This window comes from Pan paniscus, chromosome 14, assembly GCF_029289425.2.
Source record: "Pan paniscus chromosome 14, NHGRI_mPanPan1-v2.0_pri, whole genome shotgun sequence".
NCBI lineage: Eukaryota > Metazoa > Chordata > Mammalia > Primates > Hominidae > Pan > Pan paniscus.
Window position 1 is genome coordinate 29,075,554 of NC_073263.2, and position 13,920 is coordinate 29,089,473.

Below are 13,920 nucleotides of genomic sequence, written 5' to 3' on the forward strand. Positions count from 1 at the left end.
GGTCCAGGTTATAATCTGGTGGGCAACCTTAGGTTTAAAAACAGACACACAGACCTGCCAGCCTCACCTGGTATTGGCGAGAGAATCCTAAGGTGTTCGTTGCTAGTCTTGCTTGGGGGAGGTGAACACAAAACAATAGTGCATTAGAAAGAGCCTCACCTTTGGAGTCAGACAGACCTGGGTCTCACTGTTAGCTCTGCCATTTATTAGCCCTTGGGCAAAACATTTCAAATTTCTCTGAGCCTCAGTTTCCACATCTGTCAATTGGGCATAAAAAGATATACTTCATAAGGTGGCTCTGAGGGTTAAGTAGAGTAGCCTATCTCGGACAGCCTAATAAGTATTCGTTCCCTCCACTTACCTTGTGTACTGTAGCTCCCCCTGCCACTGGGAAACAGACCACCTCGTAGGGAGGACCCTTTTCTTTTCCTTTGCCATCATCGCTCATAGCGGTGCAAGCGGGTGGACAAGCAGTGGGAAGGGGATGGTCCAGGAGCCACACTCAGGACTCTAAAGAGGTACCTCAGGCAGTGATCCCCTGCCTGGAGTTGGACCCTCCTACAAAGAGCCAGGTTGTGGCAGTGACCTCCCCGTGATTCCGAGGGCTGCCACATCACCACCAAAGTCCAGCTCTCCTGCTTCGGCACGAGGCTGTGACTTGTCATTGATGTTTTGGGTCACGGACCTTTTCCACTCACGGAATTCCACTTCTGTTCTCCAAGCAGCTCTCTGTCTAACCAGTAACTGCGACTCTCCTCCAGGTGGAAGATCTCACCGCCAGCCATGATGCTGCTCTCCTAGAGATGGAAAATAACCACACAGTTGCCATCACAATCCTGCAGGATGACCACGACCACAAAGTCCAAGGTAGCTCCCAGCCTCGTGTGCAGCAGGCAGGGGCGGGTGCTGCAATCCGAGCCTTTCCTGCTGCAGATGTGTGGAGCTCCCCCTTCCTCTCTTGTCCCTCCTTTCCTGTCTTTCCCTCCTGGTGCATTTTTTCCTGTTGGCTCCTGGGAAAAGAAGAGATAGGAATTAAGGATCCAGGTAGTTAGTTGCTTCTTTCCTCCAATGCAGTTATCCTCAACCTTGCTGAATACTGGAATTCCCCATCCCCTGGGGAGCGGTAACAAAAGACCAATGCCAGCCTCAGTCCCACCCCAGGGATTCTGATGTCCTTGGTCCATAGTGCAGTGTAAGCATCAAGATTTCTTAAGACTCCTTAGGGGATTCTAATGTGTAGCCACACTTGAGGGCCACTGTCTAAAGCAGGCATGGAAATAGTGCACTTTTTTTTTTTCCTCTTTTTTTTTTTTTTTTTGAGACAGAGTCTCACTCTGTTGCCCAGGCTGGAGTGCAGTGGTGCGATCTCAGCTCACTGCAACTTCTGCCTCCTGGGTTCAAGCGATTCTCCAGCCCCAGCTGGAGACTCCAGCCCGAGTAGCTGGGATTACAGGTGCCCACTACCACACCCGGCTAGGCTTTATGATGTTTATTGCCTTATAAAAACAAATGGAAGCCCCGGCGTGGATACACTTTCTTCATATTTGTGATGTTCTCCGGGCCACTGCAGCCTCTGGTTGGATCGGGGTATCCAGAGCTTACACTCATAGACCACATTCACCGTGGGTGTGCGTTAAGTCTCCAGATCTTTCTTTCTACATTTTTGTAACTTTGAATTATCTTTGGGTTTTACGTGGGTCATAACAGCATCATTACTAAGTTCCAGTGAGATTTTCCTTTGTGAAAGAGGCAGCATTTTACACTTTCACATGCATTTACATTAATACGTACAGTTTATTTTTCAACTTTCTCTCGCTTTACTTTCCCTCCCAGTCAGCTGGTTGTTAAAGTGTGTATTAAAGGCCGGGAGCCGTGGCTCACACCCATAATCCCAGCACTTTGGGAGGCTGAGGCAGGTGGATCACCTGAGGTCAGGAGTTCAAGACCAGCCTGGCAAACATGGCAAAACCCCGTCTCTACCAAAAATACAAAAATTAGCCAGGCGCGGTGGGCTGGCTACACAGGAGGTTGAGGCAGGAGAATCGCCTGAACCCTGGGAGGCAGAGGTTGCAGTGAGTCAAGATTGCGCCATTGCACTCCAGCAACAAGAGCGAAACTCCGCCTCAAAAAAAAAGTGTGTATTAAAAGCAATGACAGTTAACAATACATTGATAAACTTTTACAATTTGAGAATTAGCATCAGAGTTTTTATTATTGTAAAAATGTTCTCTGTGAACAAGACCCAGTGTGCCATAACCAAGGTCTGTGTTATTGTCACCCTCAAGCACCACCCCCACTACCTCTGGGAACTATTAGTAAGTGACCAAGCCGGAGGCAAGGGACGGGATTTTCCTGGGGACTAGTTAAATGGATTGCCTCGGTCCTGGTAGTGTGTTTCACATTCAGAGTACTGGTCTCTACCCTCGGCTACACATTGGAACCACCTGGAAGTTTTTAAAAATATACTGATGTGTGGCTCTTACCTCTGATATTCCAATTTAATTGCTCTGGGGTGCAGCCCAGGCGTCAGAAGGCTTTAAAACTCCCTAGGTGATTCTAATATGCAGGAAAACTTGAGGACCATTGTGTTAAACACCGTATTAAGCGTGAGACAGTGTCATGAGCTTGAAATAAATACATGATGAAGACACAGTTAGCAATGGTTTATGTCATCTTCAGAATGGATACTGCCTCTTCTTTTCCCTTGGGGCATTGGGATCCTTTGAAAACGCCCTGAAATCTGTCACTAGAGGAAGCTGGTCTCACGAGAAAGAACGTGAGTGGAAATGGTGCAGCGAGCCATGGTGTTGCCTTTTCTTTCTGGATTTTCACAGAAATCTGGTGGATTTTTCTGACTAACGAAGTCTCACTCAGACACCACATTCCAGGTCTTTGAATTATAAATGATGTCAAGGCCATGTGGGTGTAGGTAATGGTAGCTAAAAAATTTATTATTATGGTCAGGATGCTGCTCTCGATGACTGTAACACTAATCATTTAGTCAGAGGCAGGCAGACCGGAAAGGCCATATGGTTCTCTATCAGTGAAATCAACACAAAAGGCCATATGGTTCTCTATCAATGAAATCAACACAAACATTTATTTTCCAAATGTAAATGTCAGCTATAACAACTGGATTTCTTAGTGACCCTTACCACCATTAGTTAAAAGATTTGGGTCAATGAAAACCACAAAGTTTTTCCTAATTGCAGCACACGCCACCCAGAATGGTAATTGTCGGTCTCCAGTACGCTACCATTCTGAGCATATGATCCAGGCCGATTAATGAGAACCTCTTCCCTCTCATTATAACATGAAAACAAATTGCTTGTGTAGCCAGAATGAGATGGGCTTCACCCAGCTAATAAGACTCTTCCCATCAGGAGGAAAACAGAATCCATTTGCTTAATAACTCTTACATGACATCTCTTTCTGCCTAACTTGCAAATTATTGCTGGAATGACACTTTTCACGGAACAAAATTGTTTCAAACCCTCCAAGAAGAACCAGTCCAATTAGTTCTTCCTTGCATCTGAGTTGTCTTAACACCGAATCTTTGCTGAAGCAAATCCCAGGGACGTATGGTTCTCAGAGTGCAGCCAAGAGGCTACCAAGGTGTCCGTGTAGACACAGCACTGAGCCTGGCTGGTAAGCCCGGCTGGCAGGATGGCTGCTCGCAGCTCCGCTGCTTTCCTCAGCCCCAGATGGCTGCTTCGCAGTGGGAAGGAAGAGTGATCCTGGGAGGGGAAGAAAATAGGATTTAATGTTAATTACCTATTTTGCCATGAGAACAGTTTAGAGAATCAATGAATAACGTGAACAAAGGATCTGACTTGGGCAGGATGGTGGTATAGCTGAATGTAGAAGTGTGTATGTGTGTGTGTGTGTGTGTGTGTGTGTGGTGTGGGAGGTATGGGGGGATGCGGGTTTGTGTGTGTGTGTGTGTGTGTGGTGGGAGGATGGGGGGGATGCGGGTTTGTGTGTGTGTGTGTGTGTGTGTGTGGTGGGAGGCATGGGGATGTGGGAGTGTGTGTGTGGTATGTGTGCGGGTGTTTAGTGTGTGCAGTATGTGGGTGTGCATGTGTGTGTATATGTGTGGTGTGTTTATGGGGAGTGTGTGGTGTGTGGTGTGTGTATGTGGTGTATGGTGTGGGGGGTGTGGGTATGTGTTGTGTACAAAGGTGTGGGTGCTGTAAGGATGTGGGGGAAGGGCATGTGTGTCCTTGTGTAAATGTATGATTTGGAGGTGTGCAGGCGTGGCAGGTTATGAGGGTGTGATTAGTGTGTGTGGGTGTGTTATGCGTGTGTGTGGTGTATATATGTGTGTGTGGTAGGTGTGTATATGGTATGTATGTGTGTGGTGTGTGTAGTGTATGTGGGGGTGTGGAGGAATGTGTGTGGTGTGTGTGTAGTGGGTGTGTGGTGTAGGTTTGTATGGTATGTATGTGGGATGTGTGTAGTGTGTGTATGTGGGGGTGTGGGAGGCATGATGTGTGTGGTATGTGTGGGGGTGTGTGTGTGGTATATGTATGTGGGGGAGTGTGCAGGGGTGTGTGTGATAGGTGTGTGTGTGTGGCATATAGTGTGTATGTGATTAGTAGGTGTGTATGTGTGTGTGGCATGTAGTGTGTGTATGCGATTGTGTGTGGTGTGTGTGGCGTGTGGTGTATTCGTGTGATGTGTGTGTGGTAGGTGTGTGTGGGGTGTGTGGGGGGTGTGTGCGTGTGGTGTGTGTGATGTATGTATGTGCTGTGTTGTATGTAGCGTGTGTATGTGATGTGTGTGGGGTAGGTGTGTGTGGTAGGTGTGTGTGTGGCATGTGCTGTGTATGTGATGTGTGTGTGGTGGGTGTGTATGTGTGCATGGCGTGTAGTGTGTGTATGTGATGTGTGTGGTAGGTGTGTGTGTGGCATGTAGTGTGTATGTGATGTGTGTGTGGTAGGTGTGTGTGTGGTGTATGGTGTGTATGTGAATGTGTGTGGTAGGTGTGTGTGTGTAGCATGTGTATGTGATGTGTGTGGGGTAGGTGTGTGTGGTAGGTGTGTGTGTGGCATGTGCTGTGTATGTGATGTGTGTGTGGTGGGTGTGTATGTGTGCATGGCGTGTAGTGTGTATATGATGTGTGTGGTAGGTGTGTGTGTGTGGCATGTAGTGTGTGTATGTGATGTGTGTGTGGTAGGTGTGTGTGTGGTGTATGGTGTGTATGTGAATGTGTGTGGTAGGTGTGTGTGTGTAGTGTGTGTATGTGATGTGTGTGGTAGGTGTGTATGTGTGCCATGTGTATGTGAATGCGTGGTAGGTGTGTGTGTGTGGTGTGTGTATGTGATGTGTGTGGCAGGTGTGTGTGTGCGGCATGTGTGTATGTGATTGTGTGTGGTAGATGTGTGTGTGTTGCATGTGGTGTGTATGTGATGTGTGTGGTAGGTGTGTGTGTGACGTGTGTGTGGTAGGTGTGTATGTGTATGTGTGGCATGTGGTGTGTGTTATGTGATATGTGTGTGTGGTAGGGGTGTGTGTGTGTGTGGTAGGTGTGTATGTGATGGGTGTGTGATGTATGCGTGTGTGTGTAGTGTGTGGTCTGTGTGTGTTCATATGTGCTCTATCTGCCCCCATCTTCTTTTTCCCTCCCTTTCCCCAGTCCCTTCTTTCTTTCTGTCTCCTGAATACTAACCCGGTCATGACATACAATTTCAAACCAGTGGAGGAGTCCCCTTAGGCTTGAATCTGCTATACGGGAGTCATTTATTTACCTGAAGTCACAGGTCTTAAGTCTGCCAAAAGAGCCTTGTTTTATCCTTTTCAAAAGAAAGACCAACTTAACAATTTAATGTCTTCTTTCCAGAATTGATGTCCACTCATGAGCTTGAAAAGAAAGAATTGGAAGAAAATTTTGAAAAACTGCGGCTGTCATTGCAGGTTAGTATTTCTTTAATTTTCTTACCTGGTATCGAGATAATGGCAGCATCATTATTCCCACCCACAAACATTCATTCAGCACCTACTGTGTACTAAATCCTATACTAAACAATAGAATATAAGGTAAATAAGTCATACTCGCTACTCTTAAGAAATGTGCTGTCTGCTCAGAAAGCTGTGATGCAAATAGTATCAGACAACAGGTAACACATACTTGCACCAAATGAATAATACAGTTGGTGAATGCTACAGACATTCAGAGAGATTACTCTGCACTTGCTGTGGTCTGGAGTATCCAAGGAGTAACTGAGCTATGTTCAAAGCAAGAGGGCTGGGGGAAGAGAGTGTTCTAGGCAGGGGTAACGGTGCAAGGAGGGTTGTGCAGGTCAGAATTCACAGAACGTGCTCTGAGACTTATAAAAGGGGCTGCAGTTACCTGGAGGTGGCTGAGACGAAAAGCACCTTCTCTTCCTCTCACTGCTACCTTTAGGAAACGCTGGTCTCAGATGCCAGAGGAGCTGCCTGGTGTCCTGCAGGCCTCTAAGGAGAGAATGCAGGTGTCCCAGATCACCTGTGTCTCCTTCCTGCCTTACAGAGACCGAGGCAGCTGCTTCTGTGAAAAGGCATTGACAACCCCCAGCCCCATGGAAGAGCTGCCTGGGAAGCCAGGGGGACGCTAGGGGCCCTGCTTCCATTTCCAAGTGTAGCAATTCCAATCACAGCAAAATTATTTTTTAAATGTTAGGCACACTCTCATCTGGAAATTGTGGGAGGTGAATCCCATAGCTGTAACACGTAGGCAGAAATTCTGCTTCTTCGATGGCTCACTTTCCTCTGGCAACATACGTGGCACTGAGCCTGCCCCATCAAGAGTCCAGGATTGTGGAGAGACCCAGGGTCACACTCTCCAGTGTACTCTTCAAAAACTAAAATGTGTTATGCCTGCACAGTGCTTGTGTGGTTTGCCGTTGGCCAATGAACCCCAGACTGCCTTCCTCGTATACACATCCTGCACCAATAGTTGTGCTATCCTTAAAGGAACACAAATCAGGAAAGTGACGGCCATACAGCGACATCACAAAAATCCCATCCAATCCCAAACCCAAAGAAATGAGAGTTTTGTCTTGTATGGGAGTCTGCGCCCTGCCACTGACACCAGATGGTCCTGAACTGGGCATATGTTTGTTGTGACTGTCCAGCAGAATCCGTTTGGGCTGGAGGTTATTTGGTGCAAGGAGGGTGGAATTGCTCAAGCCAACCTCCTTGGTCTACAGGCACCTGGAGAAACAGGTTTGGTGGTTAGAGATTTGAGTTTTTGTTTAAATCCCCGCTGCACTAGCTCTTACTAGCTTTCACATCTTGGAGAGTTATGTAGCCTCTGTAAACCTTAGTTTACTCTTTAAAATAAGGATGATGACAGTATCTTTCTCAAGGTATGAACAGATTAAGGGAAATAACGTGTGAAAAGTGGATAGCCCTGGGTTGGCTTAGATCACTGCTATTAAGTGGCAGCTATTGTAACTATTGTAATAATAACAAGCATTGTTACATTTATTGTGATTATTGTCATGCTGTTGGTTGGCTCCAGCCAGGTCTTTGTGCCTCTTAGCATGACATAAAGAAGCCAGCCCAAGTTAGTTGCAACAGCACATTCTGTCCCTGTAGATCTGTTTGGAGTGATGGTGAATAAGGCAGAAACATCAGTTTGGTATTTTAGATCCATCCTATGTTGTAATTGCCTGACGAGTTTGCTGTTGTTTTGTTTTTTTAATGGAGGGAAAGAGGCTTAAAAGAAATGCTTTCTCTGGCAGCACTGAGGAGGTTTGGTGTAGGAGCCATGGAGGGAGAGTCATTTTTATAGTCAGTGTAGCAGGTGACCTGTGCTAGGTCACCTGCTACACTGCCCAGGCTGTGATGAACATTTCACCTCATAGGCGCGCAAGCCCCCACCTGCGGCGTACTGCCCTAATGCACCGGCATTTGCATTTCATGGCACTGTGGGAACTTCTGTTTCTTAAAAATAAAATGGAAGTAGGCTGGGCACGGCGCCTTATGCCTGTAATCCCAGCACTTTGGGAGGTCGAGGGGGGCAGATCACCTGAGGTCAGCACTTCAAGACCAGCCTGGCCAACATGGTGAAACCTGTCTCTACTAAAACTACAAAAATTTAGTCGGATGTGGGTCGGGCACATTGGCTCACGTTTGTATTCCCAGCACTTTGGGAGGCTGAGGCAGGCAGATCACCTAAGGTCAGAGTTTGAGACCAGCCTGGACAACATGGTAAAACCCTGTCTCTACCAAAAATACAAAATAAGCTGGACCTGGTGGTGCGTGCCTGTAATCCCAGCTACTCGGGAGGCTGAGGCAGGAGAATCGCTTGAACCCGGGAGGCAGAGGTAGCAGTGAGCCGAGATCGCGCCATTGCACTCCAGCCTGGACAACAAGAGCAAAACTCCGTCTCAAAAAAAAAAAAAAAAAAAAAAAAACTTAGTCAGATGTGGTGGTGGGGGCCTGTAATCCCAGCTGCTCGGGAGGCTGAGGCATGAGAGTCACTTGAACCCGGCAGGCTTAGGTTGCAGTGAGCTGAAATCATGCCACTGCACTCCAACCTGGGTGACACAGTGAGTCTTTGTCAAAAAAAAAAAAAAAAAAAAAGGAAGTAACTGGAAAAGAGAACAAAAAAGAGGAAAAGAAACCTACTCAGGGAGGTTTGCAGACAGGGTCCTCCACCATAAGAAAGCAAGCAGTCAAGCCCAGCACTTCCCATGTTAGTGTCACTGTGTGCACTTATTAGCATTCACAGTATCACTTCCCATTATTTGGTGGGATGATACCATTTCTTTTGCCAGAAAAGTTCATGGGAGGCTAGGAATGGTGGCTCATGCCTGTAATCCTGACACTCTGGGAGGCCGAGGCGGGTGGATCACTTGAGGTCAGGAGTTCGAGACCAGCCTGGGCAACATGGCGAAACCCCATCTCTACTAAAAATACAAACATTAGCTGGGTGTGGTGGTGCACGCCTGTAGTCCCAGCTACTTGGGAGGCTGAGATGGGAGGATCACTTGAGTCTGGGAGGTGGAGGTTGCAGTGAGCCAAGATCGTACCACTGCACTCTAGCCTGGGCGACAGAGTGAGACCCTGTCTCTGTCTCTGTCTTTGTCTCTCTTTCTCTCTCTCTCTCTCTTTATATGTGTGTGTGTGTGTATCTATATATCTATATCTATATCTATATCTATATATTTTTTAGAAGAGTTCATGGGAGACCCTAGTTTCTGTGTTTTGATATTACAGAAATGGTGCTGGGCAGAGAGCTTTGGACTGGTCTGCATGAGTGAGACATGAAGGGTGAAGGTCTCCTTGGGCATCAGTGGTCCTTTCCCAGCCTGTGGTCCTGAGAGTCATGGCTGGAGCTGAGTGGGGCAGGGTCAGCGCAGGTGCATCTGCCCTGGGACCTGGGGAAGGGGTGCAGTGTCTCCATAGACATGCCTGTATTCCTTCAGCCTGCAGGTGGAGAGCGGCCAGCTGCCTGCCTAGCTGACAGGCATGGGAAGGTTGAGGGCTGGGAGCGCCAGTCTGGCCACGGGGCAGGTCTGAGCAGGGAGGAGGAGACTGTGTGGACTCAGCTTACGTGGCAGCTCCTATCAAGGACATGCAACCCAGTCCTGAGGCCAGGAAGACTGTGTGGGAGCCAGAGTGAAGTGGGAGTGAGAGGGAGCTGGCTGGAGGTAGGCACTGCCAGCAGGAGAGCTGGCTGCGAGAGGAAAGGGAGGCAGCGGGGCTGGGAGGATGCTGTGTTAGGGAGTGTGCACTGCACCTTGAGGGCAGTGGAGTAGGAGACAGGGGAAGGACAGGTTCCGGTTTGCACATTAGAAAGAGTGCCTGACTGCAGTGTGAGGGCAAAGGAGTGATAATTCAGAGAAAAAGAGGAACCGTGCCAGGAAGGAGCCGGCAGAGTGGCCTGAGCTCAGGGCACTCTGGGTTCTAGGGACATTCAGGAGGCAGGATGGCAGGAGTTGATTATGGACTTGGTGATTAGAAGGTTTGGTGATGTGGGAGGGGTCCCAAGGGAGAGAAAGAAGTCAAGGAGGGTTTGAAGGGTTCTGGATTGAGCTTCCTAAATGAGAATACATCTTTGAAATACATTCATCGTGGTCCTTCCCAAAGCCAGGGGCTAGGTGCCTCCTGGACAAGAGGCACCTCTGAGGATTCTCTCCGAGGACTGTCTGCCTCTGTGGGGTCAGATGTTGTGAAATGCCTCCAGTTCACAGTGTTTTTGTGGTGTCTTCCTGACAAAGCACTAAGAAGGAGGGAGCCGAGGGCAGGCGTTGGGGGAAATCATCCTCTGTTGTGTGGTTGTGGGGGCTCTCCTTTGGCACCTCTTTCTTCAGCCCCAAGGGAAACACTCTGAGGATGCCCAGGGCACAGTGGTGGCCTGCTGATCACAGCTGCCCAGGCTGTGGTGGCTGCTGTCTGTAGTGGCCCCAGCTGGACTCCTTGTATCATTACTTGCAGGACCAGGTGGACACGCTGACCTTCCAGAGCCAGTCTCTGCGGGACAGAGCCCGCCGCTTCGAAGAGGCCTTGAGGAAGAACACAGAGGAGCAGCTGGAGGTAGTTTCTGGATTCCAGGCTTCCAGCCCCGCAGGGACCCTGCCCCAGCGAGGCCGAGGGACTCCCTCAGCAGTCTCGTCCCAAGACAAGGCCTCTCTGTGAATCCGCTGCTGAAGTGACAGCTGGTCACGACCTCCCCTGGATTTTTAAACAATTCCTGTCAGCAGCTCTCCCCTGAGACAGACAGCAGCTGTGGGTTTCTCCAGCTACGTGTTATTTTTGCCAAATTCCACAGCATTCCCCAGCTGGAGTCGTGGGGCTCCTATGATAAGCATGGTCTGGAAACCCCCCTCCGCTGGCCTGACCACCCCTTCCAGCCCATTCTCCCGCAACTTTTTAAGCTGACATGGGGCAGCCTTGGCTGCAGCATGCGTTCAGTTGAGGGGAATTTTTTCCAGAAAAGCTGGCAAAACTCCTTCCCTCTAACATGGGGTTGCCAAATAAAATACAGGACACCCAGTTAAACTTGAATTACAGATAAATAAATTTTTGAGTATAAGTATGTCCCATGCAATACTTATACTGAATTTTTTTAAATGTCATTTATCTGAATTTGGATTTAACAGGACACACTATATTTTAATTTGTTATATCCTGCAGCACTACTCCAACATGACTTTTTCTAAAATGGCTTTTCGGCTTCTTAAACCACTTTGCTCATTTCCTATGCCTGAGCTCTTTATGGGCATAGGTGGGACCTATAAGAGTCCCAGCTACCTGGTGAATCAAGTCGGCCGGGTGAATGTTAAAAGCCAGTGTTGGGTTTACTCTTTCTACCCCATGAATTCCCTGCTGGGCACAGGCTGGCAGCCCCCAGCAATTCTGGAGTCAGACTTGCCAGTGGTTGATGGCCATGTCTCACCTGTTCCCCCACAGAACTGGATTTTAGGAGGGTTCTCAGCAGGAAACTAGCAGGGCCCCTTTATCAGGGAAGGCTGTGAGCATCCTCTCTCTTTGGTGTTGCAATTGCCATCAGGGCGCTTGTCCCAGGAGGATAGATTTAGCTGGATTCGTGACATTGGTTAATATTGGGTTTTGCCAGGAGCCCTGGTCAACAGCTCATGGCTCTCTGCCTCTGTAGATTGCATTGGCTCCTTATCAGCACTTGGAAGAAGACATGAAGAGTCTGAAGCAGGTATTAGAGATGAAGAATCAGCAAATACACGAGCAAGAAAAGAAGATTCTTGAGCTGGAAAAGCTGGTGAGTTGGTCTGTTTGCTCGGGAGAGTAACCTCCATGACATTCCTGCTGTCATCACTGATATCATCGTTGATGGCGTTCAGCCAGGTGTGTCCCTTACCTGCCCATTGCTTACACCCAAGCAGAAAATCCCACAGCTGGCCTTTCCCAGGAAGCCAGGAGCTCTCATAAGGAATCTTGGAGGTGGCCTCACCTTGTCCAACTCTGGAGCCTTCCTGATGGGCAGTCTCTTTCTGCTTTGCCCTGGTTTTCCCACAGTTGTGCTGTCTTCTCGCCCTCTCTTGGGGACGTGTGGGGACCCAGCACAATGCAGCATCCCTGATGCCCAGGCACTGCACGGAGCACTTTCCCCGAGCCTGCGCCTAACTCCTACGGCTGCCTGTGGAGCAGCTGCCGCCACCAGCCGCTTTACAGATGCGGAGATGGAGCTAAGGAGCCCTGGCCCAGTGCTTCCAGTCCTCACAAGGCAGAAGGGGCCAGGGATCTCCCTGGGGCCCTTTTTATAAGGCTATTAATCCCATTCACAGGGGCTCACCCTCAGGACCTAATCCCCTCCCCAGTTCTCTGCCTCCTAATACCATCACTTTGAGGGTTAGGTTTCAGCATAGGAATTTGGGGGGACACAGACATTCAGTCCAGAACAGAGTCCTAGCTCTCACCCACACTCGCCCACCTCAGCCCACCAGCCTGGCTCCTGCAGAGCTAGCAAAGGGCACTCCCTAGGGGGCACAGAACACCCAGGATTTCACCCTCTACCCTGGGGCACAAGCCCCCGGCCAGGGCTAGAGTCCCAGAAAAGTGTGCGAAGGGAGTGGAGGAGAAGCCTCCTTCCAAGGGCAGCCCATCTTGATCTGGAAATTGGCCCCAGGATCTCAGATTCTTATTTTTTCCCTTTATTATTGTTACTTTAAAAATAAACTTTTGATACTAACAAAAGTAAATATGTGTACTGTGGAAAATTATGAAATAAGATAAACAAAAAATAAACAGATTATAACATCATATTCCTACCAGTGCTTATGCTTTCCAGAACTTTTTCTCTGTAAGGTAGTATCTGCGTGCACATGTGCACAGGCACACACCCACCCACCCACATGGCCCACATATTATACTGTATAAGTGTTTTATATCCTTAGCTTGCCATCTCAGGCAGGAACTGATCATCTCATCGAAATTCCCCATTTGTGAAATGTCCCTTGCATCTGTATAACCAAGCCAGGGGCTGATGTAGGGCCACCCATTGCATTTGGTGGCCATGTCACCTCTCTCTCTGGAAGCATCCCTTTTTGCAGACATCTCTTGCTGCACGGGTGCAGTTAATGGGGGCAGACCAGGTGATGCTGGATTGTCGCCAAGATTCTGGGCGATGCTGACCACTCTGCACCCTCCAGCAGCCCAGGACTTCCCAGCTCAGGCCAGGCCTAGGGCTGGCGGGGAGCTACAGGACAGCGCCTGCCTCAGCTGAACCCTGCCTTGCAGCCTTGCCAGTGTGGGGACCAGCTGTTCTGAGAGCAGCCACCCATCTTCCCCCTCCTGGCTTGGCCATTTGCATTGGGTCACCAGCAAACCTCTGGGTTTACTTGGCTGATTTTAGCCATCCTCCAGGCTTTCTGCCTGCCCATATGGCTTCTCATCCCAGAAACCTTTCCAGGCAAAAAAGAATCTGCTCGATCACTTCATCTCCTGGGAGCAAAAGTGAGGGCTGGGTGAGGTGTCTTGCTAAAGAGCGGGGACAGAGGCCAGTCCTGTGGCTAGGATTCCTAAGTCCTGTTCATGGAAAAGGGACAGTTTTCTTTAAAGATTAACTACATTAACAGTGAACTTGTCACATTCTTTTCAGAAAATAATTTATTTCTAAATTGGTCTTAGAATCAAACTGTACTTCAGCTAGGTCTCAGGCCCTCGAGGACACGCTAACAGAGGGAAAGGCATCAATTGCCGGGGAGTAACAGCCATGGGATGATGGGATTTGGGGATAATGTACCCAGCTGCTCTTGGGCTTTGCATTCCTGGCTGCCTGTAGCCTCAAAAGGAAAAAGCGTGCTTACATTATTTAGATTTCCTCCCTCCATTGATTCAGAATGTCATGTCGTGCACGCAAGGCTGGCCAAGGATGCTGCTGCAGTGTGGTTGACCCTTTGGGAAGAGCCATGAGACCCAGTAGTCAAACGAGGTCCTAGTGGTATTCATGGC

General features: G+C 48.8%; 1 protein-coding gene across 4 annotated transcripts in view; it reads left to right on the plus strand.

Moving 5' to 3' along the window:
• The window catches only part of MTUS2 (microtubule associated scaffold protein 2), a 680,252-nt gene that overhangs the window by 661,132 nt on the left and 5,200 nt on the right, over window positions 1–13,920 (plus strand). For 3 of the 4 annotated variants that reach the window (XM_063595693.1, XM_034936505.3, XM_008971601.4), the window contains 4 exons: window positions 762–867; window positions 5,843–5,916; window positions 10,429–10,527; window positions 11,609–11,728. In XM_063595693.1, coding sequence (XP_063451763.1) covers window positions 762–867; window positions 5,843–5,916; window positions 10,429–10,527; window positions 11,609–11,728 — 399 coding nt within the window. Of the gene's footprint in view, window positions 1–761; window positions 868–5,842; window positions 5,917–10,428; window positions 10,528–11,608; window positions 11,729–11,985; window positions 12,697–13,920 lie in introns of those variants that run through there. The other variant, XM_034936506.3, reaches the window with a different exon arrangement.